This window comes from Hippoglossus hippoglossus, chromosome 22 (genome assembly GCF_009819705.1).
Source record: "Hippoglossus hippoglossus isolate fHipHip1 chromosome 22, fHipHip1.pri, whole genome shotgun sequence".
Taxonomy (NCBI): domain Eukaryota; kingdom Metazoa; phylum Chordata; class Actinopteri; order Pleuronectiformes; family Pleuronectidae; genus Hippoglossus; species Hippoglossus hippoglossus.
In genome coordinates, this window is record NC_047172.1 from 15,558,096 (window position 1) to 15,583,422 (window position 25,327).

At 45.6% G+C, this 25,327-nt stretch overlaps 2 protein-coding genes across 3 annotated transcripts; one reads left to right on the forward strand and one right to left on the reverse strand.

Annotated features, from left to right (window-relative positions):
* Positions 1 to 4,496: 4,496 nt before the first annotated feature.
* On the forward strand, positions 4,497 to 22,778 carry LOC117756618 (serine/threonine-protein kinase PAK 6). Of its 2 annotated transcripts, XM_034577203.1 has the most exons (9): positions 4,497 to 4,969; positions 13,924 to 14,171; positions 15,929 to 16,585; positions 17,088 to 17,621; positions 17,994 to 18,127; positions 19,100 to 19,226; positions 19,590 to 19,715; positions 19,838 to 19,972; positions 21,281 to 21,505. In XM_034577203.1, exons 2-9 carry the CDS (start codon positions 13,968 to 13,970, stop codon positions 21,446 to 21,448), a joined length of 2,085 nt encoding a protein of 694 aa, XP_034433094.1. In that variant the 5' UTR covers positions 4,497 to 4,969; positions 13,924 to 13,967; the 3' UTR covers positions 21,449 to 21,505. The 2 variants fall into 2 exon arrangements, with proteins under 2 accessions (XP_034433094.1, XP_034433095.1); XM_034577204.1 differs by lacking the exon at positions 4,497 to 4,969 and having other exon boundaries at positions 13,968 to 14,171; positions 21,281 to 22,778.
* Positions 22,779 to 22,869: 91 nt separating this feature from the next.
* Positions 22,870 to 25,022, reverse strand: LOC117756619. Its single transcript, XM_034577205.1, has one exon. It carries the CDS (start codon positions 24,893 to 24,895, stop codon positions 23,300 to 23,302), a length of 1,596 nt encoding a protein of 531 aa, XP_034433096.1. The 5' UTR covers positions 24,896 to 25,022; the 3' UTR covers positions 22,870 to 23,299.
* Between the last annotated feature and the right edge of the window lie 305 nt (positions 25,023 to 25,327).

Consider the following 25,327-nt stretch of genomic DNA (forward strand, 5'->3'; position numbering starts at 1 on the left):
CCCATTTGCAGTTGTGGGCAGAACAGGACTGCAGCTTTTCCCTAAGAGGCCACTATCCTGATGTACTAGGACACGGTGCTGCTGCTTTTTACGTGCACGTGGAGCAGCGGAGGAACAGACTTTAATCTCATACTGGAAATATGTCACAGCCAGCCAAGATCCGCTCAACTGGTGAGTTCCCAAACTGTCTACTTTAAAATTTGGGCTTAGCACTTAAGAGCAGCTGAAATTCAGTGATAAATGATAGGCAACATGATGCACTCACACCATAATAACACAGCATAACCACATCATAATGCATCCTCTATAGCTCGCTATTTGGCAGGACTTATTAAAAGCTCATCCCATGAAAGCAAGCAGCCAGTGTCTCCGATAGCGCGTCAGACGGAAAATCCATAGCTCTCTCTCTCTCTCTCTCTCTCTCTCTCGCTGCAGCAGAGAGATGGAAGGAGTGGGCTACCTCTCCTCCATGTGCTCTAGGCAGGCCCTCAGAGAAGAGTCCAGCACTGTTACTCCGATAGACAGGAACATTCAGTCAGTGCTGTTGACCTATTTGTGCAGCTTTAAACATGCACCAGTCAACAGAGCGTTTTCAGACCAAGCTTTGACTTCTTCATTTTGTGAAATGCCCTTTGCTGCAACTCAGTCCAACACATGATTTTATTGTGACTTTACTGTGTCCAACTCTGCAGGCAGAGAAGAATGAGACGTTTGTCATGATACTTGGTATGATATTTTTAGATGATATTTTGACATCATCTAGCGTATTTCTAAACTCTTTACCTAGGTCACTTCACACTTTCATAACCACAATGTAATACAAACCATTTGATTTAGGTTTTGTTTCAATTCAGTTTATCATGAGAATAAGGTGTATCGACATTTAGCTAAACACTTAATTATGTCACTTTAGAAGAGACCTAACACTCATTAAAAATTCCAGAGGCAGGACTGAAATGAGCTTGTGGCTGTTTTTCTTTTAGCTGTAGTAGTACTAGGCTTTTCGCTCTGTGTTTGCACCCTGTACATTTGACTTTAATACTCTTTTCCCCACCAGAATTAGTATCATGTGTTGCAGCTAAACTCACTAAAAGGCCGTTGACTCCTTTCACGTAGGCAGTAGATCGATAGTTTATCTTTCTGTTTGGTCTGCTGCTTGCTGCCTTGTACACCAGTAAAATGGATCTGTCGCAGTGGTGATCTTCTCAGTGACTGACTGACTTTACGTCTCATAATTTAAAAATAATGAAAGTTATAATTTACATCTCATTTGGTAAGTCATAATTTCACTTTTTATGATAGAGCTTTGACTTGATAAGTGAAAATTGTGACTTTCCATTTATTTATTGTGACTTACACTGTCATTCACATTTTTCTTCTTTATCAACTATGTTTTGTCTTATCTGGGCAGATGAGGGCTCCCAGACGTAACGTTATTGCTGAGCAAACAGGAGAATGATGCGAGTTTTGTTGTTATGTCTTCTCCAGTTGTCTCACTCTAACAGAGCTGACATAGATTTATAGGTCATCTGGAAATGTCAGTGGATTAAAGGAAAAAGCTGCATTTGCATCAGCTGTGTAGGCTGAGCCCTGATAACCCCTGGTGTAATCCTCACAGATTCACCCTAAACAATAGAGTGAATTGAAATGCAAATAATTAAGGCAGTTTCACTTAATGCATCCCCATGGCTTTCCTATTAATGACACTGTGGTTTAAAACTATTATTGTCATTGTAAAACCTTCTAGATCCCGGTTTTATTGAATGGAGTGGTAGTGTGTGTGTGTGTGTGTGTGTGGGGGGGGGGGGGGGGGGGGGGGGGGTCCTATGTGAAGCTGATCAATTTAAATAAACCCTGAGTGAACAAAACACATAGTTACAATGTTTCTCTAATGTGATACACTGTTGAACAATATACTGATCAGCCACAGCAGTAAAACGCCTGATATTACCACCACCCAAACAGCTCACACCAAAACAGCTCACACCCATCGAGGCATGCCTCTACAAGACCACTGACGGTGTATCAGTCGGTTAAGTCTATGTAGATGTTGACCTCATATCCTTTAAATCCTGTAAATTGCAAGGTAGAACCTCCGCAGATGAAACTGTTTTTTCCAGCACATCCCACAGCTGATTGATTGGATTGAGCTCTGGGGAGGTTGGAGGTCAAGGCAACTTGAACTCGCTGTCACGTTCCTGACCAGTTTTTGTGGTGAGACACATTATCCTGCTGAAAGATGCCACTGCCAACAAGTAATACTACACGTGGTCTGCAACAATGCTTAGGTAGGAAGGCACATGTCAACATAACATCCACATGTATCCCAGGACTTAACGCTTCCCTGCAGGACATTGCTCAGGGCATGGCAGATAAACAACAAACAGACCCTGCTGTCCATGGATGTGTAGGAAAATTATTCGTCAGAGTAAGTCACCTGCTTCCAGGGTCCAGGTCTGACGGTCATGTTTACATTGTAGGTGCTTTCGATGGTAGACAGTGGTCCTCATGGACATTCTGACAGGTCCGCAGCTACATAGCCTCACACGCAGGAAGCCGCAATGCACTGTGGTTTCTGACAGCTTTCGTGCTACAGCAGCTCTGGACCACATGGGCCAGCCACCCACACATCAATACATCAGGTTTCCACTGGTTAACCTGTTGACCTTCCATGGACCTTTAACCACGTTAGCGTCTAACTGCTGTTTGGGAGTAAGAACTAACTGATCACTTACTGCATAATATATCCAACCCCTTAAAAGGGTGCCAGTGTAACAAGATAATCATCTGTTTCTCACCACTTAGTGGTTTTAATGTTGTAGCCAGTCAGTGTATAAAACACACTGAATATGATGGACGACAAAATGGATGGGGGTCGAGGTGATAGGGTGGGCGGTGGAACGGGGTTTGTTGATCGGGAGGAAAGAGACAGGGAAGCAATATCTTTAAAATGTTGTAAAGACTGGAAATTATACATGTTTAACTTTGCCCAATAAACATAAAGTTGGGAAAAAAACACCCTGGATATAAGTAATATATATCACACACAAAAAACGAAAAAAAGAGGATTGATTTAAATTTCATCCCCAAATCAATACAGAGTATTTTAGCCAACGGTGCAATATTTTGGACAAGCGGTGCCCTATTTTCTCCAGCAAAGAGAAAAAAATATTGTATTTGCTGATTGTTTTGAAAGGAGATCTTGTCCCTCAGCGAACGTGTCATGAACGTCGGTAGAACTGGTCCATTAATTGACCTTTTGACCTCTGTCCACTTCTCCTTCACACTGACTGACCACAAAGTACATCAACAGCTCAGAACACACAGGACTATGATAACCACCACACTCTTGCATATGAAGACACAGATTACAGGATCGTTTACTGCTGCTCGCAGCCCTGAACTCAAAAGAAATCAGGACCATCATTCATGCGAGGCAGTGAAATAAAGCCACGCCAATAAATATCTGAGACAATAATGCTGAGGATTGAGAGGGAAAGAGAGGGACTGGTCTCATCTGCCACACCACCAACAGGCAAATCTGTCATTGTAATGCAGATTGGGTTCGGTGGAGCCTATATTCACTTGAGTTTTATTTGATGTGTGAGGACGAAGATCATCATTTAAGCCTGTTTAAGTGCCTGTGCCAGCATCACTCTCAAATCACATGCCATGTATTACATGTATGCCCCAAATCTGGCTCGCTCTGCAAGCCTTTGCTGCCTGACTTGACCCTAATACATTTTCCTGCTTTGTGTCTGGTCGTAGCTGCTGTATGAATTATTCAGGAAATGATTGTGGTGGGAAAGAGAGGGGAATGTTTTGAGTCAGATTAATGTGGATGTTGGACTAGGTCGTCGTGACTTCAGTTTCTTGTGCCCTCGTCCCCTCGTGGGGTCACGGTGGTGTCCCAAACAGGATTGCACCCTCTGCAGACATAGCCCCACACTGTGCACCCCCCCCCCCCCCCTCCTCCTCATGCAACACTCACAATCACACGCGCACAAAAATAACAACCCCTCCCGCCATCTGCCATCCCTGACCCTGTCATTGCGTGGATAATACATTTGACTGAACAGCAGCACACTGGGCAAATACAGCACCCTCGTGTTCTCCTGTCACCCGCAATGCACATGTAGAAGAGACAGGGGGGGGGCGGGGGTGAAAGGTATTCCAGGTGATGATGTGTAGAGGAGCTCTCCTTTCCTTCCAGTCACTGGAAACCAGCTCATGACACACGCACACACACACACACACACACACACACACACACACACACACACACACACACACACACACACACACACACACACACACACACACCCTGCTATCAATTCTTTTGCAGCCCAATGAGCGAGTGGGAGGAGGCGGAGAAGGAGAAGGAGGGAAGTGATAAAGAGAAAGAGAGGGAGGGAGGAGTGTGTGTGTGTGTGTGTGTGTGTGTGTGTGTGTGTGTGTGTGTGTGTGTGTGTGTGTGTGTGTGTGTGTGTGTGTGTGTGTGTGACAGAGAGAGAGAGAAGGGGGGATGGAAGGATCTGTGTGGGGCCGTGATATTCTCTCCTTGTGGATGCTGCCTTTCCTCTCCATGGCTTTGTCCCTCCTCTGTACGGTCACCCCGTGTCCCCGGGAGCAGGCACCGGCACGCGGACCGGCACTCGGCCACGGAAGCAGGGGATGAATCAGCCCCAACAAAGAGCCTTTGAGATGGGAGTGTGCGCTTTTGCCTGGAGGGAGGAACGCATCAGGCTTTCCCAGGCAAGCGGCAGCCTGCAGTGTGCGCTTGCTTGAGAGCCAGCCCTCCTCATCGTTGTGTGTATGAGAGGGGGAAGCGTGTATGTCCGCGAGGGAGTGAGTGCATGTGTGGATGTGAGTGAGTGTTGTGTAATAGTGTACGTGAGTGTGTATGTGCGCACCCTCGCTTCCAATCCTTCCTGGAGGAGAGAGGCTCCCCTCTTCACTGGACGGCAAGGTAAGGGGAATGACAGATACATATATAGAGATCTCTTCTCTTTTTTTTTATATCTAACAATGATATCCCCCCTTTCCACATCGAGGAGGGTGGGTTAGAGAGAGAGAGAGGGGGGTGGGGGAACGAGAAAAGGAGGCTTATCGTCATTGATACAGAGCTGGCTCGAATCTACCGTCGGTGGGCATCAGCTGTGGTGGAGGAGGAGAAGAAGGAGGTGGTGCTGATGTGGGGCTGAGAGACGGGAGAAGGGAAGTCTCAGAGGGTCGTATTCTGTGATGGACCGTCTCTAAAAAAAAGAGGAGCTGTCACCTTCTGCTCACCTCTTGTCCTCAAAAATCCCCACGTCCTGTTCCTGCCGCCTCTGTCCTCCCCCTTCATGTCAAAGGAAAAGGATTCAAACATCACCAACACGTCGTCTCCACACGAGATGCAGGCTCAGACTTGACGAATACAGACTGTGCCACTTCCATGGGCAGGGAAGCTGTTGTGCCATTGTGTATCTAGTGTGTGTGTGTGTGTGTGTGTGTGTGTGTGTGTGTGTGTGTGTGTGTGTGTGTGTGAGTGTGTGGGTAGGCTGAGGTCTCAGGTGATCTTTCTGGTTCTACTGGTGTATGAGGATTAAAGCTGCTGCTGCTGTGCACACACACTTTCGGAGATGGATGCTTTTGGGACATGTTTCTGTGATAACATTTACTTTCATTAAAAAAACAAGAGGCTTCGTTAATGTGGGATTTGATCTTTGAACTGAGGACTGTATTGTAGGTTTGCAAACTCTTACCGCGAGTTCCTCTAATAGATGCTAAATCCCCAGAGAAAGGGCTAAGCCAGATGTAAAGAGGTGTATAGATTTGAGATGTAGTTCACTCGTTGGACCCATTCGTATCATCTCAATATCCATGCATTTGCTACCAAAAACTATGCTTGACCCCTTGTTCGACTAAGAGACATTGCATCTTGCATTATCCAGGTATCTATCACACTAGTATCAGCACAGTCTGTGTTCTCCTAAGTCTGATGATGATGTAACTGAGGCTCTGCAAATCTTAAACTACTGTGCGTCTGTGTCTCAGGTTTATATTCAAGGAGAAGGAGGGAAAGGGTATATGAGGTGACAGAGAAGGTCCCTCTGGTGCACACACACGCACACGCACAGCTGGACATCTGCTTCACTGAGGGTGATGTGCGCACTCCAGCGTCCCCTGAAGTTGTTCGTTTTTTTTTTTAGGAGGCTGTCTCTTGTCGCCCATCTTGCTTTCACGCTCCTACGGGCTCACAGTGCAACACAAACTGGCAGCACTGACTCCGCCACATGTGCCGGGACACTGACAGGACAGGAAGTGATTGGAAACCTCTCACACACACACACGCATGAACATAGCACCCAGGCCTTAAGTGGTACAAAACCGCCACGTGTCCCCACGACGTCCATGATTGTTTTCAGGAATGCTTTTGTCACGTTCGTGTCTACGGAAAGAGGGGACAGCGTGCATTACCAGCTTATCATCGCCATCGGCAATGAGACGTCAAGCACTATGGATTAAATCAGCCTCTGAGTCCAAATTAGGGCAGCGTGCCATGAGTCCCACTCTCTCGGCTGAAACAGCGCCCATGCTGGGTGACGGAGGAGGACGGCACAGCCGGTGCAGATTGATGCTGTAAAGGATCGCAGGTTAAAAATGGTTAGTGATTTGTCCCTCGGAGAGACACGCTGAGGCCTGGGCTAAAATAACATAAATCAGAGCTTTCATAAGCACATGCACGTACAGTAAAGCTTGCACTGAGGCCTGGCGCATCAATAAATTAGACCCAAGAGAGTAGAGTTGGGCACATACCATTGGTCCAGGCTGATCATATGTCTCTATCAGCGCAGCATCAAATTGTTCAAAGCACTTGTGAGAGCCAAGAGGATCTTTAATTAAACAGAGTGTTGGTCAGTGCTGCATTTCCTTATTCTCCTGACTCTATCCTCCAGCATACATATTGTTACACTGCGTGGAGAAGTCTGAGTTAAGAGTGTTTGTCTTGTGATGTGTCAGCATCAATAGAACATCCCATAAAAGCCCCAGGACACTAGAAGCACTGCTTTTACAATGTCATTATGTTAAGGTGTTTGGAGTAGATAGAGACTGTAGCTTTTACGACGCATTAATGTCCCCACTCCTCACCGCAGGGAAGAACAAGCTATAGTTTCCCCGTCCGTTTTTTCCTCGTGCGGGAGAATCAGTGCCAATATGTAAGGTGACAGAATGATGTATGCGCTCCACTGATGCAACTGTCCTGTCCTCATTTCCCCTTTACCGTGGCGTGTTTACTGCAGACATCACTGCCCGAGATGATGGAAAAAAGACGTTCCATCTTCAGAGTGGAGAGAGGGCCACTAAATGAGGCAACAAGACACGTGGAACATTAATGAGAGCTTTAAAAACACCCGTTTACTTTTTGCACACTTCACTGTGTGTTGCAGATTTAATTCAAAATTGATAAAATTGCCATTTTTCCCATCATTATACACTATATGACAATATAATGACAATAACAGGGATCTGAATACTTTCGGTTCCTCTCTGTCCTCTTACCTTCTTCCCTCTCTTTTTTTCCGTCCACACTCTGATTTCCTCCCCCACTCTTCCTCCTCCCATCGTGTCCTCCCATTTCTTCTTTCCTCCTGTCAATATTAACTCAGGACTGATGTGTACTCCCGCCCTTGAAAAACGGACAGGCCACATTGTCGAGCACGGGCATCACATGTTACAATGTTCTTTTAATCCTCGGGCCTTGCACAAGAAAATGACAGACAAGCTTTTTGGCTGTTTGCTTTCTCAGTGCTCCGTGACTTCCAACCATTTCTGACTTTAAGTACTTCATACAGAGGCCGGAGTGAAAGCCTACACATGACGAATCGCTGCGAGTTACGTGACATTTGAAATACCCCAAGATATGTCACTTTCAATGAACTCTGTGTGTGAATATGGGTCATCCCTGCCCAACGTTCTGTTTATCTAACTGAAATGCAGAATATGAACATAATCGGCTGTTTTGTTGAATATGTTTTGCATCATATAAATTATTTTTATCATCCCTGCTCTGAACTTCCTTTGGTATCCTTCGGTACATGGCTGTTTTTAAAATCTAAAGTGAAACTAGTCCATTACACTCACTTCACTTGCCCTTGGGTATGCTCTACATTCTGTCCTTACCCCTGTGTGGAGCTTTTATCCGAGAGACAGATACAGAGCACTAAGGAAGCTGTTCTTTGACCACTTCGGAAAAGAACTGGCACAGTGCATCTTCAAATCCACTCTTCTCTTAGTGGCTCAGAGTAGCTCATTTTGCTTTGTAGGTACTGTATCCCATGTTTTCAGCGAATTGATTTCACAACAGACAGGAGTAAGAGTCACAAGAGCAATGCTAACATCCTGATTCTATGCAGGTATTATGAACAAAATCAATCAATCAATCTATCTATCTATCTATCTATCTATCTATCTATCTATCTATCTATCTATCTATCTATCTATCTATCTATCTATCTATCTATCTATCTATCTATCTATCTATCTATCTATCTATCTATCTATCCATTCATATGTCCATCCATCCATCATCTATACTTCTGATCCTTTGAGGCCGCATCGCTGAGATGTAGGCAAAAAATGTGAATAACAAGTAAATCTAGTAAAAACATCCTATGATGGGTGCTGGATCAACAAAACGTTTGAAAAAGAGAAACTGCACACTCAGAGTTCGAGATCAAGGCTCCTCCTCAGGCTTCACACTTCTGACATTTGGACACGAAATCAAACAAAACCTCCACACTCTCGTTTAGAGTCTCCAATCAACCAAAGCTGCATGTTTTAGGACATTTGGAGGAATCTATCATGCTAACATCATGCTAACTAACACAACATACAGCTGATTGGATGGGCAGCTCTTTACTTTTGCATTTATTTCACAACCAAAGTAACATTTTGTCCTGAGGAGGCAATGCTTGAAATGATAAGGGATTACCAAAGTGATTATAATTCACCCTGAGGGGAACATGAGTGTGAACCAAATTTCATTGCAACCCGTCCAATAGTTGTTGAGCTATTCCAACATTAGCAACCACATCTGCTAGCATGGCTGAAAAAATCCTCATTTACAACATGGGTGACGACAGATGTAGTAGATGCGTGCCGTTCTTCACCGATCCTCGTGTTCTATTCCAAGTGCTTTGTTGTGCATGATGTATCAGGCCGCTAGCATGAAATATGCATGGCAGCAGCGTGTTATTCCATGTCATTGAATGCAGCTTATTACATCAGTTGTCGTCTCCTATTGACAATCCCTCCATGTCTGCAGAGGTGACTTCAAAGAGAAAGCAGCCATCGACTTCAATCATAAACACTGCTGCTGTTGCACTGTCCGGTCACATCCAGCGCGCATGTACCTCTTTCACGCCTTCAGATGTGTGTGTGTGTGTGTGTTTCTTTACAATGCACGTGGAAGAGATGACCAACCAATACCCCCCCCCCCACCCCCACCCTTTGAAAGGCAGTCTCATTATACTCAAAGGGCAAAACGGTCATCATAATGAAGCTGAGCAATCTTCCAGCCCTGCAGACTGCACCGCAGAGTCCAAAAACAGCAGTTACGGCCTCGATACTATGCCACTATGAAATAGATGTCGCCCCCTGTAATTCAGAATAGCTGGATTATGCTTATACACACACACACACACACACACACATACACACACACACTGACAAGCACAAAAAGAGGTTTACCTCATCTCCATCGTCTCCCGCCCTCACCTCACTTTTTTGACATGAATCCTGTACAAAATAAACACACAGGAGCAGGAGAGGAGGGAGAAGTGACGGGTCCTAAAATTAGATCAGTGAGGGACTGAACACCGCACTAATCCTGAGCGCACTGTCACCTGCACACTTACTACATTTCTACATGCGCGCCAACGAAAAAGGTAGAAGCAGAAATCGGAGCAAATAGTGAGGAGGGAAAAAAATCATTCCACAAGGCTTGGAGCGCTAACGTCGAACAAATCCAATATCTCTCTTATCTCTCGATCCCCTCCCACTCATCCACAACTCCTGCTCAGGGTGATTTGAGCATGAGAGGAAGGCGAGCTTGTCCCCTCCTCTTCTATCATGTTGTCTGTGGGAAGCATATGGATCGCCTGGTTGCATTTCTGCACGGCATGAGAGGCCCGGTCGCTCTGCCAGGTGAAGACATTCCTTCCAGTTGGGGGGTAAGGCTGTGATTGGATCTTCATTTTAGCTTGGAATAGGGATGGGATTGTTTGAACACTCTGCAGAGACATCTATTCTCACATTTTTCACAATTTGCATGCTTCAGCATCTTTTTTTCATCATCAAAGTTTGCCTTTAGTCACATCTCACAACCGGATTTGCTACAAACAGCTTTTTACTCATGTGATTTTCCATGTGTGGGATTTTTTCTTTTTTGTCTCAGTGACAGGATTTGCTCGGTTTTTCAGGTCATGCATTTTGAGTTTCTGCTCCTGCAAAACAGTTGCAGAGATGTAAATACCCAGTGTAGCACTGTTTTTCAGAGTGACCTCATCCTCTTTGGCTCTTCATATCCCTGTCTACAGCTGGCTGATTTTTGCCTCAGCACTTTGATGGATTCAGGACGAGCCTCTGAAGCATGGGGTCAAGTCCCTGCAGTTTTGAGGGATGTGACCAGAAAGTGTAATGATTCACTGTGCAAGTTCGGCTCCGCGCATATGTATCGTACAGCGAGCTTCGGGATCAATAGCACATTGTTATCAAGACAGTCATAAGCTGGGCAGAGTCAGAGAGGTCAACATGAGGCCAGTTGCATGTGATTAAAGCTTGTAAATCAATAATTGCATCAACTTCTCGATTCATTTTGCCGAGGCCTGAATCAACAAAGTATACGGGTGCATGTGTTGTAATATCACAGTGGTTAGTTTGTATTTCTAGAGTCTTCAGAGGGGAACAGTGGTCGAAGATGAATTATGAATACTGTAATAAGTTTTTATTCTGCACTGCTCTGAACCGAGGAAGCTCGATAAAGTACCACACAAAGCCGTCGTCCTGTCTGTGCTGGTATCACCCCATTACCGTTGGCAGTGGAGGACTGTAGCAGTTTGCATTTCACTCATGAGTAAATATTGATTGATCTACTTGTAAAAGGATACATGAGAGCTATGTGTAAATATTTGTTCAGGCGATGCCAACATCTGCACGTCGAATAGCTATCTTAGCAGACAGCAAAGGAAAAATACAAGAGATCACAATCTTCTGTTTTGCAACTTGTTTTCTCAGGCATTCGTTCTTCAAAGAATCTGCCACGATAGGTGTATAGAAGCATTTCTGTGTAAACTAGGTGCCTGTCTCTCTAACACATCCGTGTCTGATTGTAATCTTGGCCCTGGTTCCCCTCTCCCCCACCTCCTGAGAGCCCTCACACCATAATGTCCCTGTCAGATAAAATTAAAGTCCTGCACAGCACCACGTTATGTATATAAGGAGAGCACAGAGTGATACCCTTATGCAACGCTTAGCATATTAGCCTTGTGACTGAATTATCCTTGGAGGGTGACATCTCTCCAAGCAGTAATCCAACCCCCATCCCCTCGATTCCTCTCTCTCTCTCTCTCTCTCTCTCTCTCAGCCTAACCCCGCTTTCTTGTAATGAGGCAGGTTTAGCTGACGTGACCAGCGGGCCTGACCTGCTTTTACCCTCCGGTGATGTGGCGATGCGATCGGCATGGGTTAGTCACCGATACACCTCATGAAAGGGGCTGCTGATGCCGATTTGAGCCGCGCTGGTCTGAGAGCTGAGGTGGAGGCAGGAGACGGCCGCCAGCGTGATCGCCTGCTGGGTTGCGGACACTTGCAAAACTCATTTTCTCAACTCCCACCATTTCACAGTGCATGATGGGAGATCTTATCTGATCATTCTCAGGGCACCTCTGCATTGGCCACCTACATCATGGCCGTCAAGTGCTACATGCAAGAGTCTACAGACAAGCTAGCCGCTTTGTGAAGCTGTAATTAGATTGTTTACATGCTCTCAATAATGCTGGCAATATAAAAGTTTTAGTTCAATATAGTTTACAGACTACATATAAAGATGGAAAACACATCGCCACTTTCTTCCACAGTCCAGAAATGACGCCAAAATGTCCTGGAGAGGAACACTGCCATCTTGCACATTTGGAGCCGGTCTGTGCAGCAGCGATCAGGGGATTAAACCGCGGTAGACAACAAATCAACAACAAACCTACTGAACAAATTATCACTTTAACAAATAGTGGTGTCATAAAAATACGTAAAAATTACAGAAATTACAGAAAGCATCTTTGAGAATACATTTATTTGACATGGACTTTACCTGTTAACTTTAGTTCATGTCCCATCCACTGACACGGAGGTGGTTGGCTTTATTAACTTTATGCAGCCAGTCACCAGATGGCTATCGAGAAGCTTTGGCGTCACTTTTGGAGAGCAGTCATGTGATGTCCTCCATCTTTATATACAATCTATGGTTAGCATGCTAACATCTGATAAAGGGACTACAGGTAAACACTTGGTGCACCTGCTGGTTAATGGTCTGACACTCAGTGGTGAAACATTAAAAGGAGTCATCCTTGAACCTGAAGGACGATTGCATACTGAAGAATTCGTATACACTGCCCCCTACAGTGTTGACATTGAAAACTGAATAAAGCAACAGTCCGTTTATTTGGGTATGCAAATTATTTTTGTATTTTCTGGACTCTTTGGTCTGAACTTTAGTCACACAGATCAAAGCAGAGGCTGAGGAGATTGTCATTAGATTTGCTGGTATCGGTCACGAACAAAAGTATTGTCGCCTGCTGAGGAAAACACAGTAGTTCAACCAGGCCATGTGAATGTATCCTTTATCAACTTAGAAATCTATAGCAATTTTTCATTGCAATCCATCTAAAGTCTGTCAAGAGATGAGGCTACATAGTTAATCACAAAAGTGCACCTCATTATGATGCTATGGAGGGAAAGTCAGGATTGCCAAAATCAGCAGGATTTATCATCTGGGAACCATGAATGTCTGTACAAAATGTTTGCTTCCAATAGTTATGGAGCTATTTCAGTCTTGAGGAAAAGTGGTGGACCCACCGACAGACCCACCAACAGATTGGCATTTCCATCCCTGGAGCCACGCTTCCAGCTCTGCTATAGCAAGGACGTCCCCACATTGAGCTACACAAAACAGTGTTAATACCAAACATGCGACTCCAATGTGAGGGATTATCTCCCAGTACAGCTGAGGAAATAAGATGTAATATATTTAATTATTTTCCGGCACATGAATGGAAAAAAAGCTGAACATGCAGTAAATACTAGTTAGTGGCTGGCCAAATACATGACCATCCATCCAAAGATTAAGTGGTTCTCCTCCCTGCAATCAAGGGCACACAAGCTACTAATTAGGATACGATATGAAGGGGTTACAGAGGGGTTTTTGAAGGATAGCCTGCAATGTTGTATTTGTGTTTGTATGCACATACATACGTGTGTGTGTGTGGGTATGTGTGTGTTGTACTGCTAATGCACTGAAAGCCTGTGGGCGCTGGCCAACCCAGCCACGTGCTCATCAGTAAAAGGGCTCCGAGAATGAATAAGCCTTAATTGACCAGATATCCTTCATTACACGTGCTTACAAATCCATCCGCTTTCCTTGGAGCGGTTCTCAGAGGCACAGGCTCGTGACAGCCAGCAAGGTCGCGTGGGACATACACATCCCATGTCCGGGATGTTGACATTTAAATATTTTCTCCCATGTGGAAGCAGATCATCTGTTGTCAGAGTTTCATTTGAATACAGTGGTTTTGCTTCTGTTCACATTTCAAGATACAGTCAGTTAAAAATACTTTATGTGATGTTGGAGGTGTTTTATTAAAAGCTGAATATATTTCTCTGCAGGGACATTTTGAAGTGGGCAGGCTGACGTCCTCGTGGACCTAAGGATGTTCCGCAAGAAGAAAAAGAAGAGGCCTGATATATCAGCGCCCAAGAACTTCGAGCACCGTGTCCACACCTCATTCGACGCCAAGCGTGGCTGCTTTGTGGGCTTGCCAACGCAATGGCAAAGCTTGATAGAGAACCTGCGCAGGCCCAGACCCATGGTGGACCCCTCCAGGATCACAGAGGTGGAGCTGAGGCCAAGGAAGGTACACTACACCTTTCATTTACTAATCCTGTAAGCTTATCTTTAGAAGAAATGTACGAAGCTTTTTATATCCTCTAGTGTGTCTTGAAGGTTTTTAGTGTATGAGAAAACACTGCCTCTGAAGCTCCTAAAAAAATTAATCAGTAGTGCGGCTGAAACTTCCAGGGCATCGTGATGTCATGTGACATCACAATGTCATGTGATATGACGATGCCCCGCATAATGCACAACTAGTGTCTAGTCTGGCACGTCCCTGCAAAGCCGAGTAAAGCAAGAGTAGGGGCCAACAATTCCTTCACGTGTTGGAAGCAGCTGACCAATCACAACAGAGTGGGCCAGCTTGCCAATCAAAGCAAACTGGACTTTGATGGTAGTGGGAGAGAGGAACTATAATTACAGGCTGAAAAGAGGAGCTATAGAAATGGACACTATGAACAATATAAACCTTGATATGAGCATAATATGTCCCCTTTAACTAATGAGAAATGACCTCCACACGATTCAACCAGGCCCCCACAAAGAGTGGTAATCCAAAAGCAATTCAAACAAGCTTTTATGATACATAAACAGACTGTTTGTTGCATCGATGCAGAAGTATCCCCAAGTGCCTCAGAGAGATGCTGCCGTCTCAGAAAAAGCCATAATCCTCAGATGACAGCGCGGGAGGAAGGCCGGCTCCCCTCCCCATCTTCTTTATTTTCTTATCTATCATGGGGCTGGGCTAATGACCCTGCTGTGTACACTGACTGTACAACGTTGAATGCTCAGAGGGGCCACAAGATTTATTACTTCACGCGGGCAATTAATAACAGTCCGTGGCGCCTTCCCAGAGACGTCAAGCAGTAAGGATAAAAAAAAATGCAGGTACAGCAAAGGAAACGCCAGTGAGTGATAAAGCCTGCAAATCTCAGGATTTCCACACTTCACAGAGCATATACTGCCAATGCTGTTTACGACCCTGCAGAAAGAAAAAAAACACGAGAGAGCACCAACATTTCATTAACACCACGATGTGATGAGAGCTGTGCAATATGAGAAGCATCACGTCAGCATCCAGATCACGAGACCCCTGTCATGCAAAAATGTCACTTCAAACCCTTCATTTCAAATTATTACAATGAATCTATCATGATATCATCTCCCAAAATAGGATTTCTCACCAAGGCCATTATCCCCCGTCGTTCTCTGCTCTCTGAGAGGTGCGACAATAGGTGAGATGTCATCTGACCTCTTCCCACTGTGACCGAACCAGGGAAACAGGAGAAGTTGTTGACTGGCTGTGAACTGAACATGACTCCACCCTGAGACTGACTAATGAGGCACCATGCACTCTCTCTTACAGTCGCAACACTAACACTGCTCTGGCAAAAGATCTTAAGGTTTTCTGATCAGGTTTATACCCTCTGCTTGCCTGTTAATGATGCACGTCACGTCAAGGTCACATGAGCACTTATCTATAATATCTGATGTTTGCAACATAAGCACATCTGCAGAGGCTGTGTCTTTGTTGTGCATCTGTTGAAACAACTTGCTGTATTTGTCAGTGTATTGTCAGAATTGAGGCCACGGGCAAAAATATTTAAAGTCTCTTTTTGAAGAATGACAAAGATGTCCTTTATAGATCCTCAAGTCTAAATTTACCAACCCTCTGAGCAATGATTATTCCAGCCTCATTATTCCTGTCAGTCGCAAATATTTCTATAATGTGATCATAGCATGCGCAGTGTGATAAAGAGAAAACGCCTCTGCCTCTTTCAGACCATTGTGCGTGGGAGCATGATTGGTCATGGAGACTACATCGCAGCTATGATCAGCGACATGAGCCGTCTGTCTGTGACCAGCTCCAACTCCCTGAGGAAGAGCAGCCCCTCGGCCCGGAAGAGGGCCCAGTCTCTGGGGAGGCTGGGAGAGGTGAACGAGGGAGAAACATACCAGTATGAGGGTCTGACCCAGGACAACGCAGACGATGAGGACGCGGACCAGGACCGGTGGAGGGAAAGGGCCAGGAACATTCACAGTGAGACCAACACCCCTTATCTAGGCATGAAGAAGAGCATCACGCTGCAACCCAATGGGATCTTGCCAAAGGCTAAATCCACCTACGAAGTAAGCACCATGGAGGGACCCCCGTATCCGGCTCCGTCCCATAATATGCCGGTGCCGAGTTACGAGGCCTACTTGAACTCCGAGGTGGGCAGTCCTCAGGAGAGAGTGATATGGAAAAGAGATTTCCAGCTGTCAAGGGGAATGCAACCAAATCAGAGACCTATAGCTTGTTTCTACAGTCCTGCTATGAGTGTGCAACAGCCCCACGGGGACCAAGGGACAGTCACAACGGAGCTGCGGCCCAATTTACCGATGTACATGCACCCACAGAACAGCCCCGGGAGGCCGTTCTCCTCCTACGACCTGAAGGTAGGCCATCACTTGTAGAATATACAATATATGCACATTCCGATAATCATATAATTAGAACTCGGCATGTTTTTCCATTAGCACTGAATACATTAAATACAAGTTTTTTTGTCAAGAAATCATCAGGGATCATTTTCATGCTTAGCTTGTGGAAACTTTAGAGAGGCAGCATATCGACTTTCTTTACATTAACAGTGATTAAAGCTCTGGGGTTGAGTATTTTATTTAATTCTGATGTTGAAATATGAAATCTGGGTTTAAAGTGCCAGTGGGGGCTGTAAAACTTGAGAGATGTTTGGCAAGATTTCAGCGGGATGCTTGTGCACATACAGCAACATCTTCGCACAGGTCACATCAGGTGAGGTGGAGGAAGAGTGGATGCAGAGTGAGAGCGAAGGACTTTACTTATATTCAGTTTCAAAGCAGGTCTTGAACCGCATGCAGGTGGCCAACATCCTCTCAGCTCTTAATGTCCCTCACCTTATTTCCTCTCATCGTGCAGGCAGAGTCGACAGTGAGGTACCACTCCGGCTTCCTGCCCACTGGCACCAGCAGTCCTCTCGTGGGCGGCATCCGGCCTCAGCGAACAGTGCGCTCCTCGGCTAGCTACACCCTGGGCCTTTCTCCTAACATGGGACTGCGACCCAGCGGGCCTGACCCCTTTCTCAGACACTCTGGATGCCCCAACCCTCCTTACCCCAGGCAGGACAGTCCCTCCCAGCCTCGACCCTCCCCTACAGGCTCCCTAGCTACAAGTCCCCCCGGCACCTGCTCTCCTGCCTTTAGACCCCCGCAGCACCCTTCGCCCAGGCCTCCCCCGGACCCGCCAAAGGTGACCCACGAACAGTTCAAAGCTGCCCTGCAGATGGTGGTCGACAAGGGCGATCCGCGGTCTTACCTGGAGAACTTTGTAAAGATTGGCGAGGGCTCGACGGGGGTGGTGTGCATCGCCACAGAGAAGCACAGCGGCAGGGAGGTAGCGGTGAAGATGATGGACCTGCGGCGGCAGCAAAGAAGAGAACTGCTCTTTAATGAGGTACAGTAGCCTACTAGGAACAACGTGACGCCAGAAAACAAGCACAAAGAAAAATATCAACATACAATGTGATGCATTCTCAATTACAGACATATCTGAAAGCTCAGGCCTGGTGTTTAGCTTCTGACGTTAAAGGGACACTTGATTTTATGTGTGTCTGGATTAAAAAGAACAACATTTTTACACATGCTGGAATGAGCTTTCCAAAGTCTGAGAAAATGAGACTGATGCAGCCATCTGGGTCATCATATCTTGGGGTTGGAGATCAAAAGTTTGAATAGCTAATCTGAATCATATATTTGGGGTATTCAATTTGAAACACTGATTATTTGTGACCGGTTTTAACGTGACTGTTTTGTGCTGCTGCTGCAGGTGGTGATCATGAGGGACTATCAGCACAGGAACGTGGTGGAGATGTTTAAGTCGGCCCTGGTGGAGGAGGAGCTGTGGGTCATCATGGAGTACCTGCAGGGTGGAGCGCTCACCAACATTGTGTCCGAAACCAGGTACGAGCACCACCCAGAGTCCCCCCATGGGAAGCTGCGTTTGGTGCATTCCAACTGGTTATGATATCATCTTTTAATAACTAAAACAACCACAAGGGGGTAGTGTGGTATCGAGTGGTGTTGATGATCCCTGCAGCACAAAGACATTACTCAGTCCTCTTTTGTACTCCAGACTCTGCTCTTCTCAGGGGAGGAAATAATAACAACAGAATATGTACAGAAAGCATGTGTTGAAGCTTCTCTCACATTATTCAGCAGAACATACTACAAACAAGGAAAGAGTATCGAGCAGCAGCGGGCGGGGGGGTGTTTCGTCAGGGTGTGATTGTTTGGAGCTATCACTGTCTTTTTATATTATTGACAGATGGCTGGCTCCGTCTCTAAAGGGCAACCTCAGGGTGAGATCACTTGACTCAAAGGGATGAAAAAAATTCTCTCCAGCCAGATGACATATAAAATGAGCCAGCTGTCACAGCCACTCCTTATCAGGGATTAGGATGGTCGGTATATTGACAGAACAATCAGGAGGAAGACTCCCCGGTTCCTTTGCTTTTCCTCGCAGTTTGTGTGCCAACAGCAAGGCAGGAAGTTTTTGTGTCTATATATTACAATAGTCATAGTGTGGGAGAACACATACTTGTATTACCTCGTGTTACCTTGTTTTTCAGTAGACGCCTGATCTTGTTTGCTGTTTGCACAAGGCCTCTGGTCTCCTGGCTCTTGAACCTTTATGTTACACTGACTCACATTAAAACTGTCGAGGTGTGAACATGTCTTTTTTTGTTAGTCACTCTGCTGTGTGGGAGTTGTTGTTGTTTTGAACCTTGCACTCTTTATCGTTCTCATTCAATGTGCGTGGTGATTCATGAATTTTGACTTTCTGAGCCGCCGATTTGGTTCAACTCGTAATGAGGAAAAAGTGTAAAATGTTAATGTAAATCTGTTTTTCTGTGTGTGTGTGTTTTCCTGCAGGCTGAATGAGGAGCAGATTGCCACAGTGTGTGAAGCTGTCCTTCAGGCCCTGGCCTACCTCCATTCACAGGGAGTCATCCACAGAGACATCAAGAGTGACTCTATACTGCTCACGTTAGACGGAAGAGTAAGACATTATCATCACTCTTTCTTTCTTTCTTTCTTTTCATTTCCTTCCTTCCTTCCTTCTTTCTTTCCTTTTCTCCCATCCCTCCTCCCTTCTTTCTTTCTTCCTTTCATACTTTCTTCCTTCCTTCCTTCCATTTTCCCTCCTCCCTCCCTCCCTCCATCCCTCTTTGCTTCTTTCCCTCCGTCCTTCCCTCTTTCTTTCTTGCTTTCTTCCTTTCATTCTTCCTTCCTTCCTTCCGTTTTCCCTCCCTCCCTCTTTGCTTCTTTCCTTCCCTCCTCCCTTCTTTCACTCCCTCCTTCCTTCTTCAATTCTTTCTTTTTTATTATCTTCACAGTAAAGTCTTCTTCTCGTCCATTACAGGTCAAGCTTTCAGACTTTGGCTTCTGTGCTCAGATCAGTAAGGACATCCCTAAGAGGAAGTCTTTGGTGGGGACACCGTATTGGATGGCTCCTGAGGTCATCTCCAAATCACCATATGGCACTGAGGTGAGGAGGCGCACATCCCACTCTCCCATTAACAGTGGTGTTGTGTTCTCTGTCATGTGTAGCATAAAGCAGCCAGCATTGACAGTCTGTTACATGGTTTTCTCTGTGTGATGGTGCACCAGGTGGATATCTGGTCGATGGGTATCATGGTGGTGGAGATGGTGGATGGAGAGCCGCCGTACTTCAGTGAAACCCCTGTAGCAGCTATGAAGAGGCTGAGGGATGAACTTGCTCCTACTGTTCGAAATGTCAGCCAGGTACGAGAACACACAACACCCACACACAGACACACACACACACACACAACACCCACACACAGACACACACACACACACACACACACACACACACACACAACACCCACACACAACACACACACACAGACACTTGCGGCCCAATCAATGAGCTGATGCAGGGCACAGACAGCTGATCCTCACCACTGTAAACACAGACACAGTCCAGCCACAGGAGGGATCTCTGGACACAACACAAAGTGGAGTCTCTTTCTAAATATATGTACACACACACACACACACACACACACACACACACACACACACACACACACACACACAAACACACACACACACACACACACACACACACACACACACACACTGTACTGAAATTGATGTATCAAAAATAATACGTCATGCACATTAACTGTTCATCTTAAATTACATTTTGGGACATTTTCTACTAATATAGATTCATATACAAACATTAGGATGTTTTTAAATCGACTAACGTCCTGTTCTCAGCGTTGACTCCTCCATAAGTTTACTGCAACATAAGATTCAGTGCCATGCGGGTGCTTGATTTGAATATATACCTTTGTAATTTTGTTTTTAAAGGGGTATCATTTAACCATTTTCTTCAAATGTAGCAAGTAACCTTCTTCTAATTGTGTTCAAGCTGATAGCTGATCATGATAAATTATTTCTATACATATAATGTAATTCAGCTTCCTCGTCTTATCATCTCACATTTTATTCATCTCACACACTTGTTGATCCAGGAATCCAACCCATATCATTCTGGCAGTATGATCAGTCAAATTTATCAATCAAATTTTATTTGTGCAGCCCATATTGGCAAGTGACAGTTTGCCCTGTAGACAAAGGGAAAACTTTCTAGAGGAAACCTGGTTTGGTGAGGAGAGACGGCATTCAACTCTCTTATCTAAGAATATATCTAAGTTTATTGAGCCAAAATGGCAACCCAGGGAGGGACTAGGAGGCAGAGCAGTCCTACACACCTCTCTGCACTAAAACCCCATAGAGACTGTGTCTGCCCCCTACAGGATTAAATTGATGAAATCTAGGAGAAGGAAAGAAGAGATATAAAGGCGAAAACAATACGAAAAATGGATGATAAGAAAAACTTATGAACGCCTCAAACACAGCATGCAGCTCTGTTCTGTATGAAGTCTGCTATTTTTCATTCTCGAAATTCCCATATCCCTGAATCATAATTCAATATAAGAAATAAAGTTGCAAGTAAGTAAAATACCCAAGATCTTTACATATTTTAAAGATATATGTGTCCATTGCTCTCTGGTCCAGATCTTCCCGGTTCTAAAAGACTTCCTGGATCGTATGCTGACTCGGGACCCTCTTGAGCGGGCAAGCGCCACCGACCTGCTGGAGCACCCTTTCCTGCTGCAGTGCGGCTCACCTCAGTGCCTGGTCCCACTGGTGGAGCAGTACCGCAAGCGCATGTCCCGCTGCTGACCCCCGTGGGGCTCCTGGTACACCCCCCCGCACCCAACCTTCAGTCTGACCTTTCCAAGCCCTGCACCGAGGTCAAACTCCTCTAGCACCCTAGCCAAAAGGAGATGCAGCTGCAGAGAAGCAGAGCCAGACAGCCACGATGCTGCCAGAGCGACGGTGGCAGGACGGCTAAAGGAAGGCTGACAGACAGCGCATGGTCTCGGGCATGAGAGAAGCACTTTAGGAGTCAGTTAACGGCAGCATGCAGTTCCTCACCTTTCAACACGATATTGATCGGCTTCCTGTAACATTCAGTGGGATTTGACACGACACAACATGGTGCATATCAACTGATTGCAAAAATCAATGTTCCACGTAATTATACAGTATGTAATGGACACGCACTGCTCTACAGATCCTTTATAGTGTTCATAGTGGGCATTATTGTTAGCCGTGAGAAGCTTATGAAGCTGGTGTTAGGCTCATTGTGACATTGTCATGGAAGGATACAGTTACCTCTGCACACTCACACACTCCGCTGTGGAAACTGGACGACGACCTGGTCGGTACACTCCACGGACACTGACAGTAGACTCTTTGCATGGCCAAACGGAGGCACACCTGGCCTGATGTGAATGCTTGAATATGTACCAAACTGGGATGTGAAAGACTTTTCTCCTTTATTAGCATAATAAATGGGTAGACGAAAACCCAGCTGCTACTAAGGGTCTTTGGAAAACCACCAGTACCACTTTCCTCTTTTTCTTATTTATTCTTTATTTCCAAAAAAAGGTGTTGTGGGTTGTTTGTATGATGTGAACTTGCAAATAAGGTTTCATTATTACGTATGGACTTGAAACATAATAATGTAGATATTAAAATACTGAATATTAGGGTCCTTACACCTGCTGCTTCACTGAAGTAAATTATATGAGATGAATTTTACTTTTCTTTACAGAAATGTGAGTGTACAGTTAAATGTGTGTGTATGTGCATGTGAGCACATGTGTGTGTATGTGTGTGTGTGTGTGTGTGTGTGTGTGTGTGTGAGGTGACATCTCAGTGTTTGCTTCTGACACGGCCCTATTTGTATTATTTTTAAAAATTACAAGATGTGTGTTTGTCGCTCCTCGAGAAAATGTGTGTGAGTGTGTCTGCATTTTGTTTGCCTAGATAAAGCACACAGGCCTGGCATGTGATGCTGCAGGACGTCCACCTGCTGAGAACCACTTTGCACATAATAGTCTTTGTATTCTGAACACGGATACATGTTGACATGTTTCATGTATTTCTATCTTCTTGTGTGGATCATTCATGGGAAAAGAGAATTACATATTTTAATTTTGTACAAATCAATAAATGATGCATATTGAATCTGACAATTCACTTCATCCGGCATTTCCTCCTACATGCATGCATGAATGCACGTTGAGTATGTTTTAAAGTATTTATTAGGGTATTCAGCATGAATCATACAGAGCACAGTCACTGAATATCTTTAAGCAAAATACGTACAATATTTCTTATAAACACAGAAGCAATATCAAATACAGTTGGTTCCATCCAATATAAATCTTATATATGTAAAACAAAAATAATTATTTTTAGCAGCTCACAGACTGATAGAATTCAAAATATGATTTCATATATCGAATAGTAAAATTGAATGCAACCCAACATTTAGCTTTAAATTTCTTGTTCCATTTATTAATAAATATCAGGAAAAAAAACTAATAAACTGCAACATTAGCAAAGGGTTGTTATTTGTCTCAATTGAATATATCCCCAAGCAACCAAACTGCATTATCAGAAATTTAAGTGCTGTAAAAATGTCACTACCGGCTGTTTCTGCCGCTCGACACTGTCCTGGCGCTAATCGAGGGTGGACTGAGAAGAGCAGCTTTCAAACTCACACTTGACTCCACTGATGCTGTCGACGCTCGGCTGGCTGTTGACCTGCTGGTGCGTGTGAGAGAGCGGGAAGGTCTCTGAACGGGACATCCTCCCTCTGCCGTTCGAGGAGCCAGACGAGCAGTCTATCACCATCCTCATGAACTCCGGTGCCGTGAATCGACGCATCAGTCTGGTCCCCAGACCGACGAACCCGGGCGTGCGGCCGGGGATCTTTCCCGACTCCATCTCCCCTCTGGCGAAGAGTAGTTTGTTGTTTCTGCCGCTCGGCCCCAAGCTCCCCCTTTTCTGCTGCTCTCTCCTGCTCGGCGGGGCTGTGTCATTAGCCTCTGCTTTCTGTGATTTGACATTCTCCTCGAGTGCTCTCGCGGGCAGACTCTTGCTGTTTGAAAGAGGTTTTGGCACAGAGACAGTTTTGTCAGCGTTGTTTGTCAGACCCCAGGTGTTTCCTTGACATTCCGTCTTGTCTATCAGGCATCTCTCATCCTGTAGCGAGGCTCTCTTTAATTTGCTGGCTGACAGGCTCATGTCACACACATCACCCTGATAGGACTGCTTTCTACTGCTCACAAGGTCCAGGTTAAACGACTTAGCTTTTCCCCAGAGAGGAAGACTCTCTGGTGTTCTCTTGGGGATTCCTTGGCTGACCGCTTTCTGGCTTGGCTCGGTCAGTGTTTTAGCCCCTCTTAGCTCCCATAGTTGGCAGTTTTGCAGTTGTTTGGCAGTGAAGAGAACGCTGTGATCCTCCTCAGTTCGGCTTTTCTCTGGCTGAGGAGGCAGAGCCCAGCTGTGCCGGTGGTTGTCTTCTTGCGATTGGCTCCTTGGACACTTGAAGCGGTTCCACAGCCCGCCGCTGTCTCCAATCTTCAGCTGCCTCTGAAATACCCCGGGCAGTTGGTTATCATTATTCAACTGCTTGGAGAATCTCTCCAGAACATGTCTGGGGAGCTTGTTGGGCTGCCGGCACTCTCCCTCATCAATGGTACCCACATCAGCAGGTGGATCATCCGTGCTTACACCTCTCCTGCAAGGAAAGTTCAGAATCTGGATGCACTGGTTATGTCCGAAGAAGTTGGCCACCTCAATTGCGGAATGTCCGGCGTTGTTGGTTCTGTCCAGCCTCAGTCCCAGTCTTTTGAAAGCGCGGACCAGGAACTCCAGAACCTGGCTGTGTCCAGAAAAGGCAGCGTACATGAGAGCGCTGTTGCCCCAGGCATCTGTGATGTCCGGGTCTGCGTTGAACTGCACCAGGAGCTTGACGACATCCAGGTAACCCACCTCGCAGGCATGGCTCAGAGCTGTGCGACCATCCTCATCCTGGCAGTTGACATCTGCACCTTTTTCCAGCAGCAGCCGGGTGAACTTGGCCCTGGTTCCAGGGTCTTGTAGGCAGACGGCATACATGAGTGGTGTGCGGCTGTTCTCTGTCTTGGAGTTGATGATGCGTCCATCCAAGGCATCCAGGATAAAGCGTGCAAGGTGAACTTTGCCACCGTGCATGGCATCCAGGAAGGTCTTGGTACCAGAGCCCTGGCGTAAATCTTTCGGTCGCATCATTCTCAAGCCTTCAAGCGCGCAGAGAGAGAAGGTGAAGAACGGGCTGAGAAAGTGTGCGGCAAGTTCTCTGTGGCTCGCCGTGTTGACAGTGAGTACGTTTACCTCAGAGTAAGACTCGGAGAGGAGCTGCCAGTGTTTTTATACCTCCCTCTCCACATGCCCTCCCCACGTTGCCAAGGAAACAAACGTCTGAGGACCATTATGCAGTGGCAGCATCCATTCAGCCAAAGCACTCCCTGCCTGGAGAGAAAAATATGCTATTTGAACAGAATAATTACTCAAGGAGAAAAACATGGCCAGTGTTTTTCATGTCAGGCCTGGCAGGTTAACTTGAGGGCATTTCTTTTATTTTTATTTCACCCAAATAAACCTTAATTTAAATATAGAAAAGGACAATACAGCATTTTGTGAAACCTATGAATTGTGCATAAT

Coding starts and splice junctions, on each gene's coding strand:
- LOC117756618 (XM_034577203.1), top strand. CDS start 13,968: ATGTTCCGCAAGAAGAAAAAGAAGAGGCCTGATATATCAGCGCCCAAG. Junction 19,227..19,589: donor TGCTCACGTTAGACGGAAGA/GTAAGACATTAT, acceptor CGTCCATTACAG/GTCAAGCTTTCAGACTTTGG. Junction 19,716..19,837: donor AATCACCATATGGCACTGAG/GTGAGGAGGCGC, acceptor ATGGTGCACCAG/GTGGATATCTGGTCGATGGG.
- LOC117756619 (XM_034577205.1), bottom strand. CDS start 24,895: ATGATGCGACCGAAAGATTTACGCCAGGGCTCTGGTACCAAGACCTTC.